This window comes from Catharus ustulatus, chromosome 5 (genome assembly GCF_009819885.2).
Source record: "Catharus ustulatus isolate bCatUst1 chromosome 5, bCatUst1.pri.v2, whole genome shotgun sequence".
Classification (NCBI taxonomy): domain Eukaryota; kingdom Metazoa; phylum Chordata; class Aves; order Passeriformes; family Turdidae; genus Catharus; species Catharus ustulatus.
In genome coordinates, this window is record NC_046225.1 from 32619458 (window position 1) to 32641554 (window position 22097).

General features: G+C 39.6%; 1 protein-coding gene across 10 annotated transcripts in view; it reads left to right on the forward strand.

The window, feature by feature from the left end:
* The window catches only part of RAPGEF2 (Rap guanine nucleotide exchange factor 2), a 219832-nt gene that overhangs the window by 160853 nt on the left and 36882 nt on the right, over positions 1 to 22097 (forward strand). For 5 of the 10 annotated variants that reach the window (XM_033059449.1, XM_033059453.1, XM_033059451.1 and 2 more), the window contains 6 exons: positions 5334 to 5465; positions 14424 to 14601; positions 16298 to 16434; positions 16953 to 17111; positions 18727 to 18879; positions 19223 to 19387. In XM_033059449.1, coding sequence (XP_032915340.1) covers positions 5334 to 5465; positions 14424 to 14601; positions 16298 to 16434; positions 16953 to 17111; positions 18727 to 18879; positions 19223 to 19387 — 924 coding nt within the window. The remainder of the gene's footprint in view (positions 1 to 5333; positions 5466 to 14423; positions 14602 to 16297; positions 16435 to 16952; positions 17112 to 18726; positions 18880 to 19222; positions 19388 to 22097) is intronic. The other 5 variants (XM_033059452.1, XM_033059454.1, XM_033059458.2 and 2 more) reach the window with 2 other exon arrangements.

Genomic DNA, 22097 nt, shown 5'->3' on the forward strand with positions numbered 1-22097 from the left:
CGTATTAAGACCTACATTATAAAATACAGTTTTCACTTCTGTCAAATTAAGACTAGGGCTTATTTTATCAGGTCACGTTTTCTACTAGAAAGTTTTGTCCCTGGTACATGTGATTTGAGCTGTGCATATATCACATTAACGTTTGTCATTTAACAATTGTGCTTGAGATGAGGTCATCAGGACAGTTTCTGACCCTTTTAATGACTATCAATTATTTAAACTGGTGTACATATGCTGTGTTTTGAGACTGTATTTACCTAAGAACAAATCATGCTTTAATTTTTCTAAATTGCTATGTTTTTACTTTGTGTACCATTTCCTTTTGATGGTGTGACTGAAAGTGTTCAGTAATGAAGTTAAGAAATATTGTAGGTGTTGGCTTCAGCAAAGCTGTACTTAAGTGTGGTGCTTGCTCTGTAAAATATCTAAGTTGCTTAATAATTTAATAATAAAGTGATACACAGGGCAAACCTACCTATTGTCATGAAGTTAACTGCCCGGAGATGGTTCCTAGGAAATTTTTTCACTGAGTTATAATATTATGGTTTCATTATGTTATTCTCTATATTCCACTGCAAGTAAGAAATTGGATGTAAATATTCTCGTTTGGGGTAGACAACTTTTTGCTGGTTGTTGAATGTTGCATTTTGTCCTTGTTCTGCTTAACTTAAAAGCATTTACCAAATGTTGTGCTCCAGGAGTAAAAGGTTTGACTGGTTTTGGGTGTGTGTGGCAGGGTTTTGGTAGTGTGGGGCCACAGGGCTGGCTTCTACGAGAAGCTAACAGAAGCTCCCCCCATGTCTGATGGAGCCCAAGCCAGCTGGTGCCACGAAGGACCTGCTACTGGCCAAGGCTGAACTCATCAGTGATGGATGGTAGCACCTCTGGGATAACACAGTTAAGAAATGGGGGTGTGGAACAAAAACTTTGCGATTGCAGCCACAGACAAGAGGAGTGAGAATGTGACAGGAACAGCCCTGTAGACACCAAGGTCAGAGCAGAAGGAGGGGACAAGAGGTCCTCTGGGTGCTCCAACAGAGATTTACCCAGCCTTTGGTACAGGTCATGGGGAGGCAGCTGGGCCTCTGCAGCCTGTGTGTAAATCCACAAGGAAGCAGAGATCCACCTGCAACCTTTGGAGGACACCCACACCACAGCAGATGGATGGCGGTGGAAAGCCCACAGTAGAGCAGGCTCCTGGCAGGATTTGTGACCCCGTTGAGAGAGGAGCTCACACTGGAACAGGTGTACTGGCAGGACTTGTGAGCACAGCAGAGCAATTTGTGAAGAGCTGCAGCCCATGGGAAGGGCTCACTTTGGAGATGATAATGGAGAACTTCCTCCTTTGGAATGAGAAGAGTGTGAAAGTCTTCCACCTGAGGAGGGAGGAGCAGTAGAAGCAGTCTGAGATGAACTGATCACAGCCTCCATTCCCTGCCCTTCCATACCACTGCAAGGGAGGAGGTAGTGTTTGTGAGTGAAGTTGAACCTTGGAAGAAGGGAAGGGTAGAAGGAAGGCATTAAGATTTGGGTTTATTTCTCATTATCCTATTGATAATAAAATCAATTAATTTGTCCCAAAACTGGGTCTGTTTTGTCCCTGGCAGTAACTAGTGAGTCATCTCTCATGAGCCTTTCATTGTATTTGCACTCCCCGGTCCAGCTGAGGAAAGTGATAGAGTGGCTTTTTTGGGCATCTGGTGTCAAGCCCACCACACTTTCTTAAAAGACTTAAGCAGATGTGAGTTTTCATTGTCATCTGTACTTTACTTTTTTTCTATTGTGTACAATGCAAATATTAAGTATTTTAAACAGCAGTTAGCAACTAAAATAGAAATGCATGTATTTCTTACATACATTTTGCATTCAGTTTACAGTTCAAATGTTTCAACTTACTTAATTTTTGTATTTTATTTTTTCTTCATGCAGTGTATCACCTAAACTTTGGGGGGTAGGGCAGTTGAAGTGGTTGCTGCTTTTGGGCATGTAACACAGAGATGTAGTGTTCTGCAAAGATGTGAGCATGTGCTTTCTGCTTGTAAATAGTCCTATTTGATTAGGATCAAAGTGACTAGTTAGGTTGCCTAAAGAAAAATGCCACCGTCTGATCTTCTGTCACCACTTGGCAAGTCCAGGTCATGCAGTGTGGCTTTGACTTGAGGAGTTACTCTGAAACCAGTAATTGCCAAGCATTCAGCTGATTGTCTACAGCCAAAAAGATTCAGAAGGCTTGCTTTTAGTTGCAGTGTATTCCATCAGTTTTTGTGGAATCCCCTGCCTCTTCCTTTTGCCTGTGCGGTAGCAAAGCATAAATCCTTGGTGTTAATTTAAAACATTGAGTGCAATCATTATATTTATCATAGCATGATTTCACTTTTTAACATACTAACTGGAGTTGCTTAGATGAAAGGTTCTTTAAAATTTTTAATGCATTGATAAAAAATAAATGTTGTTAATGGTGCTGTAAAATTGAATGTTTGGCTGGGTGCCACACTGTGTTCATATACAGTTCCTTATAGAGTTAATATTTATTTGGGATTGCAATAATTAGTGCTTTATAAAAGGTAAAAGTCTCAAAATATATTTGTGTAAGTTATCATTAAATGTATGGATCTTAGATGATTTGTGGTTGTATCTTAAAATAATATATAGGATTTCTACTTTGAAATTAACATGGACTGCTTCAATTATGAGAGACTGTACTTTGAGAAATAGTCAGCAACACATTGCAAAAACTGGGGCAGTTCATTTCCCTTGCATTCTACTTATGGAATATGTACTTATTTGCAGAATGGCTCAGAAATGATAAAATTGTATAGTGGCCTGACTATCAGTATATATGGTTCCATTATATGTAAATTCAAACTTACAGATTGAGAAGTAAAGTAGCAAGGACATCAAATACTATAATGCACTCCCTAATGCTGTATTTTCTCCTTCTGGTACTTCATTAACAGTAGTGAGCATAACTAGATTTTTCTGGAGGCAGCATTCATGGCTCTGTGTATTAGAGTATTGCTTTTCTTAATTGCCTTTTCTTTGTTAATGAACATCAAATCTATCTCTGGGCTTATGTAGCTTTTAGGATTATTAGTATTTGGTTGCTGGTTTTAGTCCCTCTTTCTGGTAAAATACTAGGAAATAATTATTTAAAATGTAGCCATTTTTGCTATCACCGATGCAGTCAATCTGTGATAATGAAGAAATCCTTTTCAGTTGTATTAGAATAGGAAATGCCAGTCAGTCAAAATAAGACTAAGGTTTGCAGTTGTCTGTAATTTCACTGCAAATCCTAAAACCAAGATTCTTTTGGGGCATGTTCCATAAACAGAACTAAACAAGGCAAAAAGCAGTAAAATCATTCAATATCTTTGGTCATGTAGAGCTAATAATTTTTTCAAGCATACAGTAATTTCACGAATACAAGCCGCACCATTTTGACCAAAATTTTGCTCCCACACCGGAAATGCGGCTTATACTCAGGAGTGACCAATATGTGAATAATTTTCTGACATTTTCAACCCCAGGAGTGCAAACCGAGTCAGTGCAAACTGCAAAGTCGAGCACCTGCCAGTAAAACCCGGCATTTACGCAGTTGTTACAAATTGGTTACTCTGTTGCGCGGCAGGTGGAGCGGGGGTGGGAAAGGCGGGGCAGCTCCATCCTGCTGGCCCCGCGGCTCAGGGAGAGGCAGGGGCTCTCTTCTGCTGGCCCCGCGGCTCGGTGGGAGGCAGGAGGCTCCGTGCTGCTGGCCCCGCGGCTCGGGGGGCTCCCGTCCCCGCATGCCGCCGCCGCAGGAGCAGGGTGGCTCCATCCCCGCCTCCCACCGCCGCCACAGATGCCGGCGGGCTCTGTGCCCCCCCTGCCACCACGGGGCAGTGCCAGGCCAGGGTGAGCGAGCCCAGCGGCAGTGGCGGCTGGTCCCGAGCGGCCCCACCGAGCGGTAGCACTGAGCTGGGCCACCCAGCCCTGTCGGCAGCCCCGAGCCCTCACGGCCCGAGCCGAGCCAGCCTGCCCTGCCACGATTCTGTTACTATTTGGCAACTTTATTGCACGCGGGTCCTCGCTGCGAACAACAGAGCGGCTTATACTCAGGTGCGGCTTATTTATGGACAAAGAACGAAATGTTTGCCAACACCCGGCGATGCGGCTTATACTCAGCGTGGCTTGTATTCGTGAAATTACTGTACTCTCTTGTGACTTGGAGTGGACTTTTTTCTCTAACCTTTTATACTGATCAGCTTATTCTCTCCTAATGTTGGATGAGGTCTTATATCCATTTCCATCCAGGGAGAACCAGCGCCAAGGTAGCATTCATAATTGACATGGATGGACACATTGCACGTGACATTTTTCATACAGACACAACCCCTTAGAGATGAGAATATCTGCCTTGAAATCTGAGTTGAAGCAAAATTAATGAACAAAGATTTTTGGTTTTAATTATTGAAGAATTTATTGCACACAAAAATTGATACGTTAACATACTTTTATTAACTACCTGCTAATAATGCAGGCTTCTTGGGGAGAAAAATAATTTGCCCCTGAAATAGCATTTAAATATTTCTTCAGACAGCAAATATTTTACTTTGTGAAAGTTGGCTTTCTGAAGTCTGGAAATGTTTACAGTTCTTAAAGATTTTCATGGGGGCTGTGGTCATAGAGCAGTAGTGGAAATATACATCACAAATCTTGATGAATGGTTGTTAAATGATCAAATATACTGTCTCAATCCATTCTTCAGCACTGCATGTGAGCAAACTAATTTCAGGACTATAACTCTTTGTAATTGTATCAATCTTCCCCCATTTCCTATTTTCTGTCGTATTATTTGGCTCAAAGTATAATGGATAGCTCAGTGACTTGGATTTTCCTTGTCTCTAATGTACTTTGTCAACTTGAGAAACAAGAGTTTACCAAATGCAGAGCAGTGCTTGCTGATTTTTAAAAGAAGTATGTGACTTTACTCCCTTGTCCAGCAGAAAACCATTGATTTTGAAAGTAGCACAATATTTATATGTGTTTTAATTCTGTCCAAACTCCATAGCAAGCTACTGAAGAGTTTTGGCATATTGCTTCACTAATGTTTGTCCTGAGATACACGTTTTTCTTAAATCTCTTATATTTGCAACAATTTGGTGGTATTTTGCTGAACCTCTGTGTGAGTTAAAAACATTGCATAACTCAAAATTTTTATGCTTCATTCTGAAGCTCTCGTGGTTTTCTTAAATAGTTGATCTGGAAGAGAGTAAAGTGTGACATACATGATTTGAATTAGTTTTGCTGTGTATCTCCATCAAATTGTAATGATGCTTTTTCTGCTCCACCTATAGCTTCCTGCAGATTTCACAAAGCTGCACCTTACTGACAGTCTCCATCCACAGGTGACCCACGTTTCATCTAGTCACTCAGGATGTAGCATCACTAGTGATTCAGGAAGCAGCAGCCTTTCTGATATCTACCAGGTAAGACTGGAAGGGATGCTGATGGGAGGTGCAATTTTGCATTTAATAGCTGAATACCCTTACTATTGCCTCTTACCAGTTTTTATCTGAAGAAGTATTCAACAGACTTCAAAAAACTTTTTGTTTGAATTGTAATGATTTCAGGCTTTAGATGTGTTGGGTTCATAATGTAGAACCTATTCAGTGGAAAGAAACAAATATGGAGTGAGCAGCCTGCTTGAGGGGCATATTTCTATTTCCCCACCCTGTAAAAGTGTGATGCCAACCCCTTAGCAGTGGTTCCTCTCCTGGCCGTCCTCAGAAAGGTGGGGAGGTTGAACTGGTGATGCTTTTTAAAGTTATACTTCTGAGGTGGCTTCTTCAAAGCTCTGTGCTAGTCATTTGGAACAGCTTGAGTTCAGAGAGACTCTGAAACTGATCTAGAGTTTAAATATAATTTGAAAAAAATGACTAAAGTTAAATAAAATGAGGAATTATGCATTTTTCACTTGATGTTTATGGTTCTTGCTATGTCAGAGGAGGATCTGTCCTGATAGGGAAGTGTATCAATTTGTTACTCTGAGAGGAAGGAATCAAATCCAATTTAAATGTATTTCTATCAAAATAATCATAAAGTAGTGAGACAACTTCAACATGAAGTACTGTTAACTAGAAGAGGAATAATGTGTTTTTGAGATGCTGTAATTTAAACAACAGGAAAAGCCTATCTACATAAAGTTCGTCTGTGGTCACAGTTGTAGAAGTTGTCTCTTTCAGGTGAATAAGCTTATAGGCTTCTTTTTGTGGAAGAAAATAGGCTATAAAAAGGTCACCGTTCAATTTAGACAGTAATTGTAATAATGCAAAGGTTTATTTTTGCAAAACTATCAAATTAGCTGAGCACTTCATGCATAGCATATGTCAGTCAAGTAAGTTTGTCAGAATTTCTTCTGAAGACAGGATTTCTTTGAGACAGGATTAAGGTTTATACTATGAGAGTGAAGAAGATGTAAAGTCAGTGTTATTCTTCTAGTCTTCTATAGATTTTCATTTCTTTCATTACACACAGCTGTAGGTGGCATGTAGTTACAGTCATACAGTTACTCTTGAGATAAGTTGGAAATACATTTTTTTGCAAAGGCTTTCAGCAAAATGTTCTTAACTGTGAAAAAGATGATTAAATTTCTGTGTAATTAAAAAAAACCCCAACCAAACAACATAAAAACCTCCTAAAGAAACCTCAGGAAAATACTTCTCTATGTAGTTGCCAGCCTGACTCATAGTTTGATTTGCAGTGTTGGAATCAACATAATGGTTTGTGTTTGGATAGAGTTAATGGTTTACTGAAGTACTCATATAAAGAAAATTTACTTAAGTATTCTTCTAAAATGAATTTACAAACATAATGCATAATCCATTCTTAAAAATATTATCTAGTTTCTTCAATTAATGTGTAATTAATACCACATATAAAGGTGACTTGGCACAGACATATCAAGAACTGTGTAATTGCATAATGTCAAAGTATGAATAATAATCTAGGCCCATGTCTACATCCAGAAATATGACCATGTATTGTAGAGTGCAACATCAAGTTTTTGTCTTAATACATATACTTGAAGAAATGTTTATTAATTAAATGGTAAATTCAGGTGTGGAACCTGATAAGGTTCTTAAATTCTTGAATTTAGCTTAATGGTACCAAGTATTGTTTGCCTTGATTTTTCAAATTGTGGCTAATCCTTAGTTTCTGGCCTCAGTTTCAGTCATAAAGAAATGTAATGTAGCAGTGTTAGGCTAGGTCAAAGTACTGCCAAACCCACGCCTGCCCCCTTCCTCCTCCAATCAAAATAAAATGGCTGTAATTTGAATCCTTTAGGGCCAAGTAAAGGATTAAAGAGAATTTTTTTTTTAAATTAAGAGTGTGGATCAGTCCATTCTCTCTCAATTGTTTTCCTTGTAATTCTCTCCCAAGTATTTATTCAAAACAATAAACCATAACCAAGTCATCAACATGTTATTTTTTACTTCAAATTTGATAAGTCTTTGGTAAAGCTCATGGTCATTGTTCCTTGATTCTTATTTTCTGTATATAATGGCATTTTTCTGTTCAGTGGAGTGGACTTCTGTTCATTATGACTAAGTAGGAAGTAATGGTTTAGAAAGATCATCATCTTGTCTTGCACTTGATAGAAAAAACTTTTAAAAAATTATAATGTTATTTGGATTATTACTGTTGAAATCTGAGATAATATGTTTTGCATCCTGTAAGTTTTAGTTCTGTAGCCTTAAGAGCAGCTGCTTCCAATGAAAATATGTTCATGGCCTTTTAAGATTTTTTAAATAAATTATGAAGCTGAATCTTCAGATGCTTTCAGCATTAAACTGAGAATACTTTCTTTTAAATATTAATGCCATATCTAAATTTGTTTGTCAAACGTTGCACATGAAAGAACTTCTTTTAGGATAAGAAGTACTTACCAAAATAAAATCAACCTTTGTGTTTACCCCACCCAAGTTTCAAAAACACATCAGATGCCAATTAATAAGCTCCTTAAATACTGTTGGTTTTATTTTAGGACGTAAGTTCAAGTGACAAACTCTGTAGGGGTGACTTGAGAGGAAGGGGATGCTGAATGTCAGTAGGTCATGTGTTGGCTTATACTTGCCAAGAACAATTCCTTGCTTGTTTTTTTGACTTGGCAAAGCAAATCGTTCACTGCTGCTTCTCATGTATGGCTGCTTGCTCTTGATTCCTAGGCTTAGTTATTGATTCTTAAATGAACACATATTCCTGTTCCTATATGCTCCTAAATGCCTCCTATACCTTCTAAATATATTACCAGGTGATTGGAGAGTAAGGAGATCTAAGCTCATTATCCCCCCTCCAGTTTTGGGAAGCATTGTTGTTGGCTCAGCTCTTTGCCAGCCTTTCTTTGCTGCATCCTGTCCTCAGACTGGTGGCTTCCTGCCACACTTACATGCCCTCTGGTGCCTGCCCAGATACCACTGTTGGTACAGGAAACCAGGAACATCCTTTCTGAGACCCACCCAGGAAATGTATATTGCTTGGAAATTTTCAAGATGTCAGCTTTCTCATGATTCTGATATGGTAGCTCCTAGAAGAAAGGTCCACCCTTCAGCAGCTCTTCCTGAGGGAGACCAGTCTTTTGTGTCTCAAACCGGAGAGTCCCTGCAGCCTGCCCTTTAGTCACTGTATGCAAAGTAAAGAGGTTTTACCTTAAGATAAAGACAGTCTTTTTGGCTCTATCAGCTGTGGAAGTGCAGGGCTCTGGCTAATGCCAGAATGGCTGGAACAGCTCTGGTAAATTGTCCTGTGAACTGCCACCCCTGCCTTTTTCAACAAAGCTCCATGCAATTCCTTATTGCTCCTGTAAATTCAGGGTCTCTTAATCTACTGTGTAACTTCCAGAGTCCATGTTCTGTATGCCTTTGGTCTTGGCAGATGTCGCTCTGTTCTGAGAAAGAGGCAATTACTGGAAGTAAGGGAGGACACTTTTCTTGGTGTGTGTTGTCTGGATTGCTACACATTCCCATCTTTAGTGAGAAAACTGCTCAGACTGACTTCTGTGAAAGATTGGGCTCCTGTATTGTAAATTTCAGGGGTAGATAATGAAAGAACAAATATGGACAGCACTGAAAATCTTGGACTTGAAGGAGTTTTAAGGTATTTCATGGACATTTGCAAGCGTATCAATGTAGTATGAAAAAGTAATCTTAGAATTGTGTATGATTTCTGTACGTGTAATAATTATAGTTGATTGTAGTACATATGATAACTATTTAATAAATAAATACATAATTATAGTTGCATGGGTTGCATTTCATCCTAATTATTGATATTATAAACTGTTGCTCGGTCATCTGAAAGCTAATTTAAAACAAAACTCCAGACATGATTTCTCTCTGTGGAGACACTGAGTCCAATGTTTCTATGTGATGTGAGGAAATATTCAAGGTAATGTGACTTCTGCAAGTCATTTCATGAGACGAGTAGAGCCAGTGTTCTTGGTGTTTTGTATCGGTATCAGCTTAAAAAATTGGAAAACAAAAAGTGAGTAGTTTTGGTAATAGACATTATTATTTTGATTTTTTAGTTATTTTTTAGCCCTTAAATGACAGTGGTTGAAAAGTAATGTGGAGATGGTGTTTTTTGAGCTGAGCATGGCTTCTTTCTTTGTTGGCTTCATGGAATTGAAGGACTGCACCAGGCAATGAACATATTTCTGGTTTGTGCAAGGAGTTTCTTCTATTCTTCATTTTTTTTTATTCTTTTTGTCCCTGGTATTTTTTTCTCTTGCATGTTTGGAGATTTTGGATTGTTGATTCAGGTGGTAACAAATAGGTTATAAGGGGAATTTAGTCTTCAAAATGATAAAATGTGTTTCCTAAAGAAAATAATTAATTTTTTTAAAAAAAAGGGTTAAAATAGTCTGTTTCAAATACTAAGAAAACAGTAGTTTGTGTGGTTACTTTTACAGATTTTCTAGTTTTTTGTCATTGTTGTCATCAGTTGTAAGTTTTTCCCAAACAGTTTAGAAAGAAAACCCTGAAGGCTACTTAAACTAGAGCCAGTCATCTTGTAAGCAGCTGTTCCAAGCCTTCCACTTCTTTCCCTTAGTAAGGGTGGATGTATGTGATGAAGCAGTTGTTTCACTGGAGCAAGAGTTGATTGTATAGAGATTGCCTTTAACTTCTTCTAATCTGTTTTCTCAAGAAATGCAAAACTTGACTGGAGGAGGAGGAAGTGAGGCAGTAAATGAAGTAATCTTCTTTAGCTGCTTGTGTAGGTCCATACACATCTCTCATTACGCCCATCTTCGTGGTGCCTCTGAAAAATAAAAGACCAGTAGAGTTGGGATTAACCAATTTCCTCTCCTGCCAATCTGAAGTGACCAGAAGGGTCCACCATTTCCCCAATCTGTCCAGTCTGACCTCGGGAGAATGAATGCTATTCTTCTTTTCTTAATCCTCTCCTTCTTCCCAAGAACTCAGACAAGGCTTCTTTTAGTTTACATCTTTTCCCTGGTTATTTCACAGTATTTGTTTAATTGGCTGTTACCACTCAAATCTGGAAGTGTGTTTGGACTTCAAGATCCTCAGCAGTTGAAGCAAACTAGTTTTTTATTGGTGAAGTATTAACCTTTATAGCCACTGCTTAAAATTGGTTGGATTCTCCTTAGGTGTCAAATATTAAATACTCCGTCGACTCAGGCGTGAAAACGTCTGTCTTAAGTCTCTTAACTCTTATGGTGGTGATATGACAAATAAAATATTAGGCTGTCACTGTTACAAGATTGCTTTGAAGCTTCAAGAATTTTCTCCACAGTTGGAAGGATGACATGAGAAATTTGCTATCGCAGTTGGTATTCAGACTATGGAGAGACAGTGTTTTGTACTTCAGGCTGCAACCAGGGTTTTTCTTGCACATAATTTTTTAAGGTTTATTTAAGTGAAACTAATTTCTCTTTTTGCCCAAGAAGCAAAGTACAACATGCACCCAGGAATGGTAATTTTGAGGTGTATTTCATCCTTGATTACATGCTCTGAGAAGATCTAAGCTTCATGATTGACTGTAGTACAGATTCTGTTGGATATTCATCGTGTGTTTGGGTTTTAGGTGGCTGATATTCATAAGGAATCTCTTATGCCCAAAGGAGCTCGTGGAGTTTTTCCCTTTAGTCTTAGACAGATGCAAGGCTATTGCTTAGTAACCAAGGGTTCCTGTGCAGACATGTTTGGTTTTTCTCATATTGGAGGGGGTACAAAAGCACTCAGAGTAGTTGGGTCATTGTCCTAGTTTAGGGCAAATTTAAAAAAAACCAAACAAACCAACCCCCCAAGACCCCTCCCCCACCACTGGGTTCGGGAAGAACTTCCTCAGAGGAATAAAAGTGGAAAAAACCTGTTTATTAATTAAACAAAACACTCCCAACACAAGAGAGGAAAATTAACAACTCCTGATGACAAACAAAAAACTTTTTCACCTGTGTAGGAGGGTGACAAACTCAGGAAAAGTCTCTCCTGTAGGTAGTGTTAGTCTCCGGGCAGTTCTCAGCTTTGCAGGGTTCTCGGTGTCCCTCGGTGATCCAAGTCCGGTTCAAACAGGTTTAAAGAGTATACAGAAAAGAAAAGGGGAAGAGAACAATGAACAGTCCACAGAAAGAGATTGGACTGCCTAACTAATAAGCAAAAACAAACTAAAGCTAGCAGAAGCAAGCAGAAGCGGCTGGCATGCGGCAGCAGCAAAGCAGCAAGCAGCAAAGCCCGAGCCAGCAGAGCTAGCCTCCCAAGCACAGACATGGGGGAGGGGTGCCAACTGATAAGTAGACTAAACAAACTTTTGCTTAAACAGGACACACGATTGGGGATACAGGCCACCATAATGTCACCCCAGGACAGTCATGAAATTTAATGTCTCAGCAAGAGGACCTTGAATACTTGATATCATATGTGCTGCTACTAAACCTAAAAAAGCTATTTGCCATGTATAAACACTAGGATCCCTCGAGGTTTTCTTGATTTTCTGGTTTGTTTTTTTGGTTGGTTTTTGTTTGTGGGGTTTTTTTGGGGGGGAAGGGGGATTTGGGTTTGTTTGGTTTAGTTTTGGTTTTGTTTTGTCTTGCAGGAAGGCTACATTTGTCTTTCTTTGCCATCTTTTGCATGATCATAGCAATTTCAGAAAGTTGTTTGAAAACATGTATTTTTTTCCCTCAAAAGGTATTTTTAATGGTGTCTAAAATAGCAAGCTTTCTTACTACTTTGTGGATTCAATGCTGAGCTTCTTCATTGCAATGGTTTGGATTTTTTGATACGAAGTTAGAAATAGTTGCTTTCCATCCACCAATAACTTCAGTTGTCAAAAAAACCCCCAGCAAGTGTAAATAGTGATCACCTTTGGGAAACCCTGTGGCCTTTTAGTAGTATTTGTAAAGTGTTTTCTGAGTCCAAAGTTACATTTAATTCAGTATGAGAATTTGTTTTAAATAGCATCAACTTTTCTTGATAATAGAACTTCAAGAGTTTTCTAGTTTTGTTTTATTGCTTTGAGACACTAAAATAACTTGTCTTTTGATAATCAGATGTTGTAGAATAGGTGGAAACTTACTGTCTGTGTTAGCATTGTGTGACTAAATTGAGCTCTGCATTCATTTTGCTGATATGCTTCTGAGAGAGCATAATCTGGCCAGGTGGGAGGGCCACTTGTTAGTGATGGGAAGAACTGATGGTGAATCAGTCCCACTGTCACTGAATTGTTACTGTTGGAGACTTCAGATGCTGACAGATAGGTGTCATAAGCTGTGTGTCTACTGACTCATCACCGCTGATTTTTCCACCAGTCACTTTTGATGAAGGCTATTTTTAAAAAGTAGTTACAACAGCTGTTTCAAAAGTATCGCAGGGAATGTGAATGTTAAACACAGTAAGACTGCTAATAAAAATACTGCTATCTGTGCTATGTTTTGGGATTTGTTTCTGTGCCAGTAACGGCTTTCCTTATCCTGGTTAAAAATGAGTAGCATTTTTTCTTGACAAAAGCAAAAACAAAAAAGCCACTAAACCCCCAAAACAAATTACAACTAAAAAAGCCCAAACCACAAAGTGAGAATAATTTGAACATTGCGTAGATGCTGTTATCGTGCTTTTTATATTAACAAGGCCCTGTTACAAAACTTGTGTTGTACTGTAGGACAGAAGCATTTAAGACTCTCACTAGCTGCCCCTGATCCATCTCCAGCCATATGCTGCTGTTCACGAGGTGGCTGTGTATAGTGGCATTAACGTAACAGATGTCAGCCCCAGATAGGGAGGCAGGAATGGAGGGGATGATTCTACAAAATTACCAGTGCAATTTCTCTTACTTTCTCTATGTTCAGAGAGTGACCTAGTTTTGTGGGTTGTCTTTTTTCCAGTCTGAGATACTGATGAAACAAGCTGTAGTGGTGTGTTTGTCCCATGTATTATTTTTAAAGGAGACGTCAATGCATTGTGTGCTTCCAGAGTCTCAGAAACCATCCCTTTAAGGCCTGTGAAACTGAATTTCTCAAGCCATGGCTTAAAACTTGCTCATTAGAAGCTTGCATTTCCTTAAAAATTGTCATAGCTGAGCCTTGGCAGCTGCTGTGGTATTAAATGAGGTTCTGAGAAAAAGCAGCCGTATCAGCCATGACAGACAAATGTTGTGGGATTTATTAAAGTGTTTGGTCTTCAAACTGAATCATTAAAATATATTTACCTTTAGGTGCTATACCAATGACCTCAAGCTATATCTGGACTATGTTTTAATTCATTTTAATACAATTTAGATGAGGTTAAGTTTGACACATATTCTGGGTAGTCCGTCTGTGGTGTTTAAGCAATGACTTAGCATTTTTTCTGCATCTGTAAATTCTTAGGCAGTTTATCAGCAAATGAAAGCCATATTTAACTATGTTCAAAATCCTAGGTGACTGAGAGATAGCAAAATTCCTGTAGCATTTTAATGTTGTTTTATTTCTTATTTCATGTTGTTCTTATTTCTTATTTAAACTGTCTGTTTAAAATTACATTGCTTTCCTAAGTGTCTGAAAATGTAAATTTGGGGTGAGCACAGAAATTGTCAAATGAACTGTTTATTGAAAAAAAATTATATTCAGCTAACAGTCCAAGACATTGTTGCTTGAAATGTAACAGCATTCAGTCTCCCCAAGACCCACAGATGGAAAAATGTCTGTTGAATTGTTTCTACGTGTGACTGATTGAAACAAATGTTAACAGTCCAATGTAAACACAGTGGGTTTTGATTGATTAATTACTAGTTGTTTTGAAAAGATATATAAAGAAAAAAGCAATATAAAAATACTGAATAAATTTGAGTGATCTGCTAGATGATAGAATTCATCTCTGTGCATTTAACCTGAAAACTGCAGCAGTAAAGAAGACATTTGAATGTTTTTTAATTGTTTATGTATTAATTAGGCTACAGAAAGTGAGGCTGGTGATATGGATCTCAGTGGATTGCCAGAGACAGCAGTGGATTCTGAGGATGATGATGATGAAGAAGACATTGAAAGGGCATCAGATCCTTTGATGAGCAGGGATATTGTTAGAGACTGCTTGGAGAAAGACCCAATAGACAGGACAGATGATGACATTGGTAAGTATTGCCATGTAGTAAAATATTGTCAAACATGTTCTTCTTCACCTCCAAAAATTTACTTTTTGAGTTTGTGGTTTTAGTTTAATCATTGGCCTTTGCAGTTGGTAAGTTTAGTGTTTATTATTATTCTTTTTTTTATATAAGTGCATATATAATGTGAACAAGTACAACCAAAGAAGAGGAAAAATACATATAATATGGGTGAAACCTATTACTTACTGGCCCTTTTGATCTCAAGCTTCAGTTTCTAATTGATATCAGAACAGGCTTATGAAGGAAATGTTGAAAACTGGAAAACCTTGACAAAGGCAACACTAATGTCAACACTGCTTCTCACAGTATATTTTTAATTGTCAGTTGTGACATTGTGACATGACTTTTGTTGCAAACAAAAAAGCCTTTAAAACCTTAACATAAATGTGCATCTAATCAAACTAATTTGTTATGTTGTTGTAAAAGTAAATACATTGAAAGAAAAGCAGAACTAGAATCCAAATTTTAACCTAATCTGTTTCATTGGGTGAGATATTTTTCTTTTATTGAAGTATGACTAAATGATGATTAAGATTGATTATCAGATGATTAAGGGACTAGGGCATCTCTTATGCAAGGAAGGTCTTAGAGAGCTTGGAGCTGTTGAGCCTGGAGAAGACTCAGGGGATCTCATTAATGTATACAAATACCCAGGAGTGTGGGTGTAAAGATGATGGAGCCACAGTCTTCTCTGTGGTGCCCATTGAGAGGACAAAGGGCACAAATTAAAACGCGGGAGGCTCCATCAGAACACTAGGAAATTTTTCTTTTTTCTTGTGACTGAGCACTTGAAGAGGTTGTTCAGAGAGGTGTTAGTATTCCTCCTTGAAGATGTTCAAAAGATGTTTGGATGTGTTCCTGGGCAACTGGCTGCAGGTAGCTCTGCTTGAGCAGGCAGGTTTGACCAAATGACTTCTGGAAGTCCCTTTTAACCATAACTTTTCTGTGATTCAGAGTAAATAAAAAATTAGGGAAAAGATGGTATCCTATTGAACTCTTTCAGTAGACATTTTAAATCAAACTGGATGCAAAAACATTTTTAGGGCATATAATCACTTGGCAGGACTACTAAAATTGAGTTCTGTGTTTATGAACAGTATAAAAAATGAAAATACAGGAAGTTCACCATTGAGTACAAGTGCAACTCACGTGCATGTAGAAGACAGAGCAGCACTAGTCACCTTTAAGGCAGTAATCCTATCCAGTCCATCTGAAAGGAACTTTCTGAACATCTGAAACCACCAGACAGTGATCAAGTACAATTTACTGTTAAGCCTAGCCTAGGAGAGGGTGGATTTACTAAACAACTTGCTCAGTTTTGTGAAATTTGTCTTGCCGTGTTTCACATAATACCGTTCTAGTCACAGTGAAATTATTGCCCTTACTGGAGTATTAAAAATATCATTGGTTGTATTCAGAGCTCTTGGTTACAATTCTTTCATTATACTGACTTTTACTTTGCAGGGTTTCTATTGATGGTATGACCAGACAGACAAAATACCCAGTAATTAAAACAGGCCACTGTACATGATTTATTAGTATACAGAAACAATTGTGCAGCATTTTAGCTTAAGCAGCCTCAGGCATCTTTTTGAAGAACTGTCTTTACTGTGCTTTGTTGTTTTGACATGCACGACTCAGTGGGCTTTTTCTCCTTCAGAACAACTACTGGAATTCATGCATCAGTTGCCTGCTTTTGCCAACATGACAATGTCAGTGCGGAGAGAACTCTGTGCTGTAATGGTGTTTGCAGTTGTGGAGAGAGCAGGAACTATTGTACTAAACGATGGGGAAGAGGTCAGTAGAAGTTGCTTTTGACTCTCTTATTATACCAAATATCCCAGATTCCACATGGTTAAGGTCCTCTTTTGTTACTTAAGAGAGGAAAAAAAAAAAGGCAACATTCAGGTAAATCAGACCTCTTTTTGTTCTGGATTTTCTGTAAGCTTTTGTTTAAGCACTCACACATTTCTTAAGCAATAAAAACAAAAGAATATATTCTCAGTACTGTACAAAATGCTTCCTGCCTATTTGAGCTCATGCAGGGAATTTATTTCAGTGCTCAATGGCTGTTTTAAAACTTTCTTTATTTTTTTTCTTGTGTTATCTCTTAATAATAAAGATAAACTTAAGATCCCAGTTTTCTTGAGCTGGAAATACCTGGACATTTAAGGAAAATGAGTTTGTAAATTTTTTAATAGGTGCTAAAAAGTAACTTTTGCTTTAGAACAATTGTGACAGTTATATTGATAAAGTATGATACTACAAAGTTAAGTGATTTGGTCTTCATGTGTCCTGCAATGTTTGATTTGTAGCTGGATTCTTGGTCAGTCATTTTGAATGGCTCTGTGGAGGTGACATACCCTGATGGAAGAACAGAGATACTGTGCATGGGGAACAGTTTTGGTGTCTCCCCCACCATGGAAAAGGAGTATATGAAAGGAGTGATGAGAACCAAAGTCGATGACTGCCAGGTAGAGTGTCTATGGTACACGCAAATTCACACCAGATAGGTGTAGTGCAGCTCAATAATGAGACCCAGTTTTATTTTAAACTGAATATATATAAAATCTACAGTGGGTAACCCTGGACAGTAGTTGGGCATTGTGGCTCCTGCATACCCACAGTCTGGGAAATGGAGTTATCTTTATCTTGGTAAGGGATCATTTTGGATGAAGATGCTTTTTCCAGAATGTGAGGGCCACCAGCTTCTTCCATACTCCATTACTTCCAATGTTCTTTAGCAGGATCTCATTATTAGCTATAACAGGCTATTTTACTTCTGCAGCTAAAAGCCATTCTTCCTTACTCAACTCAGCTACTGGATATCAGAGTAATACAGACTTTATCTTCTGTAGTTTGAGTGAAAGATCTAATTTTGGCTAATCTGACATTTCAGGGAAGAAGCCTTGATGTTTGCTGTAATATAAGCAGTCAGATGTAAAGAATGCTTTTCTTAGCATAAAACTACTGGCTGAATCTGGTTGTGGGGTTACTATTTGCTCATTCCCATCCAGAAAATAACAGCGCAGCTGTGGGTGAATTAAGCAATTTGCTTGGTCCTGATGGCTAATTAACTACAACTAGATGACCTTTGAAAGGGATGTAAGTGTGTGTTAATAGACTCACCTGGTTTAGCTTGCCTATCTAACTCCCAAGTGTGCATAAATGGTTTCTTGTTAGGGTAACATTTTCAACAAACCCAAAACATGGGACTTCAGTTTTAACTACTACTAACTGCTGGAATAAAGAAATGGTGTGTAAATGAATTTAAAGAGAAAATACTGTCTCTGATTCTTGCACCCTTGTCCTAACTATGTACATGAGGATTTAACAACTTTTCAATCAGAAGAAACATGGTTCCTCTCAGTTAAATAGCCAAATTCTTATAATAAGGCACTTTAATCTTGCCCCCCAAAAGAGACAAGTGTATAACAATTTGTGTACAATGTAGTATTTTTTTAATTTGTTATGTTTGGTCTCAATTATATTTGCATAGTGTAGGTATTAGGAATATTCCTAAGATATTTGTTCTTGCACTTATTCTTGGCTGAACTGATGATTGTAGAAAAGAATTTTCCTGCTGTATGCTTTAAGCCAGAAGTGATTTGTTTCTTTGTTCCTACACTCATTAATTGAATAAATGTTACTTTTCTTAATCATTTACTTCGATAAAATAGCTATAAAAATTAAGATTATTTACCAAAACAATACACCCAAAAAATAAAGGCTAGGTTTTCACTTACTCCTTCTGAACACCACAAAAGAGCTTTCTTGTAAGAAAAAAAAGACTGGCTATGATATTAGGCTTCATCTCCAGCAGTGGAGAGGTCAAAGCAGCTGAAGAAAAATGGCTGAGAACACTAAATCATAAGGCTCTGATGGATCTTGGTCTCCTCTAGCTGCAGGACTGTCATGGCAGTCTGTTCATCTGCTTCCTACAGCTGAACTGTGGGAAAGACAAATTTGACTCACTGCAGGTTGAGAAGCTACTTTATCATGTCTGTTGATAGAGTATTTGCACCTTAAGTCTGAATGCTGTTCTGAAGATTTTCCGTTTTAATACTGGTGTGCGATGATTCTTTCCAGTTTGTTTGTATAGCCCAGCAAGATTATTGCCGCATCCTCAATCAAGTGGAAAAGAACATGCAGAAGGTAGAAGAGGAAGGGGAGATTGTGATGGTGAAGGAGCACAGGGAGCTTGACCGCACTGGCACAAGAAAAGGTCATATTGTCATCAAGGTAAAAAGAAAAGAATCTCTTGCAAAAGTCTGTATTCTGTAAACCTCTTAACTTAGCAAGTTACGTACAGGATTAGTTGAGAGATGTTGTAGAAGTAATTATTTGAAAACAGACTGTTAATATTTCTATATTTTTTTTTAAATAATTATGTATGTTGACAACTAGGTGACTTCTGTAGAGATCAATTACATTTTTTTTTACTTATCACAGTGGTCAGCCTGTTATGTTTGCTTAGCTCATCAGTTAATGGATGGCAGTATTCTTTCTAGTGTGATGAGTCTTCAGTATGTTACAAGAAAACAAATTTGCATATATTGATTCTTTTCAATTTTGTTTTCAATAGGGAACAGCAGAAAGGTTAACAATGCATTTGGTGGAAGAGCACTCTGTGGTAGACCCAACATTTATAGAAGATTTCCTGTTGACATATAGGACCTTTCTTTCTAGCCCAATGGAAGTGGGCAAGAAGTTGTTGGAGTGGTTCAATGACCCCAGCCTCAGGGATAAGGTGAAAATCTCTGGAGTCATGTACTGTTACCATTTGCATTGAAATATAAGCTAATAAGAATAAAATATGCTTTCGAGAGAATGACTATATTGAACAAGACACAAATAGCTGGTGACATATTTGAATGACAGAATATATGACTAAAACTAAGACCGTTTTTTCTCCTTATTTTATTTAAATATTACTGTGTTCATGCAAGGTAAATTGCCCATGTTTTACCTCGCTGTGTTTTTACAACTTAGTTGCTTGCAGGTATACAGGAATCTTTTTTCGAATACAGAGTATTTTTGTTTACTGTAATTCAGAAGAATTTTATTGTATCTCCAGATTTGAGCATATAACTAAGTTTTATGTTTTCTGTACATAATGCTAGTTAATTCAATTTTGCAAATGTGATTTTTCAAAAAAGAAAATGGAAAATTCATGCATTGTTAAGAATCTGCTGTGCTTTACGTAGCATTAAAAGAATAGCCACCAAGCCCAACCCAAATGCAAGAAAGCAATCAAATATCTTCTTCCCTAAACAAAATTTCCATGATGGAAGAATATGGCACATCCAGTTTTGGCACACTGGCCATTGAGACTTTATTGTGCTTCAAACTGTGTTGCTTTATTTTCTCTTGTATGCAACTTCTTATGTAAAAAAAATGAGAGAAAAATTTGGTTTTCAGCTTTTATTTAAACCTGGGTATTTCTTCCAGAAATGTTAGTATAGCTGTGCCTTGAAGGAAGGATCTTATATTTGACAGAGGGTAGGCTTTGCAGCTAATATTATTCAGAGCTATAATATTGGAGTTCATCTTTAAAGTTATGTTGCTTATCCTTCAATGGACAATCCCCTCAGCCTCTATAAGCATGAACCAGCACAGTCGCTTGTACCAGTCTGAACATAGAACGGGTCTTTGTTCTGCTACCTCAATAACCAACCTTTTCTGACCTCCAGTAGCACTGACAGAAGGGCTAGAGGCAGAGAACATCTTGGGACAAGTGGAGATAGGCAAGTAGGTAATAAGGATTCTGGAAGATTTTGGCTCTTTTATACTGGATGCTGATAGGCAGTAAGGGGAGTGAAAGGGGTGAGTAAAACTCCCTGGGGATGATCAGTACTCAGGAGTATTCAGAGTGGGACACTGGACATCCAGCCTTAGTGATGATTTTGCCCTGCAGCAGGTTACAGTAATTTCACGAATACAAGCCGCACCAATTTGACTAAGATTTTGCTCCTAAACCGGAAATGCGGCTAATAATCAGGAGCGGCTAATACAACCTCAGAAGTGCCTGCCAGAGTGCTGAGCCGAGCAGCTGCAAAGTCGGCATTTTGCGATTGTTACAAATCGCTACTTTGTTGCACCGCGGGTGGAGCCTGGCTCCCTGTAGGCAGCACGGGGGGCGGGGAGAGAGGCGGGAGAGCTCTCTTTCCTCCTCTGCCACAGCCCAGGGGAGAGACGGGGGGGGGCCCGGCGCCGCCATTGCTGCAGCTCGGGGAGGAGAGGGGGGACCCGGGCCGGCCCCTACCGCGGGCCCGGGGAGGAGAGGGGGGACCCGGGCTGCCCCTACCGCGGCCCGGGGAGGAGAGGGGGGACCCGGGCCGCCCCTACCGCGGCCCGGGGAGGGGGGGGAAGCCGGCGCCGCCATTGGCTGCGGCCCGGGGAGGGGGGGGGAAGCCGGCGCCGCCATTGCTGCGGCCCAGGGAGGGGGGGGGAAGCGCGCGCCGCCATTGCTGTGGCCCGGGGAGCCGACGGGAGCCCCGCGCAGCCATTGCCGCGGCTCGGGGAGCCGACGGGGTGCTTTGTCCCCGCCCGCCACCGCCGCGGCAGGAGCGGGGAAACTCCGTCCCTGCCCGCCGCCAGCGCCACGGGCGCGGGAAAGCTCCGTCCCCGCCCGCCGCCGCTGCCGTAGGAGCAGGGGAAGCTCCGTCCCTGCCTGCCACCGCAGGGCAGCGCCGACCCGGGGTGACCGAGCCCAGGGGCAGCGGCGGCCGGCCCCGAGCTGCAGCACCGTGCTGGACCACCTGGCCCCGTCAGCGGCCCCTAGCGGGCCGAGCCTGCACAGCCTTAGCTCAGCCAGTAAACCCCGCCCTCCCGCCGTTCTGTTAATAATTGCACGCGGGTCCTCGCTGCGAACGACAGAGCGGCTTATATTCGTGTGCGGCTTATCTATGGACAAAAACCAAAATATTTGCCAACACCCAGAGATGCGGCTTATAGTCAGTGCGGCTTGTATTCGTGAATTTACTGTACTTGATTTTACAGCCTTAATCTTCTTTTAATGCTGTTCCTGGTTTGTGACACAAGTAATGACATTCCTCTGGAAGTCAGTGTTCAACTCCTCCCAGCTCAGTGTCCTTTGGATATAGATGAGTAAGTCCCAAGTTTAAAAGCAGCACTGACAGTGAAGCTGTCACTGTGGTAGTTCAAAATACATTGCGTGGTAGAGCTTGTAGCTTCCAGACAATTTTAATAATCTACAATTACCCTAAATTTCTACTGTCATCCACAGTAATGAAAAAATATCAAAGCTGTGTAACAGGAGTGAAGTTCATCTTCAATTTCAAAGTTGCAGAAATCTCAAGTATTTTCCTGTGGCTGGGAGCTGCAGCATGTAGAGCTGGGTAGTTTCCTTCAGTTGGAATCTGAAGTTGAGGAGTTCTGAACGGCTTGATTAGTGTGGTCATTAATTTCAGCAGTTCATCTGAATTAGTTTCCTTTCT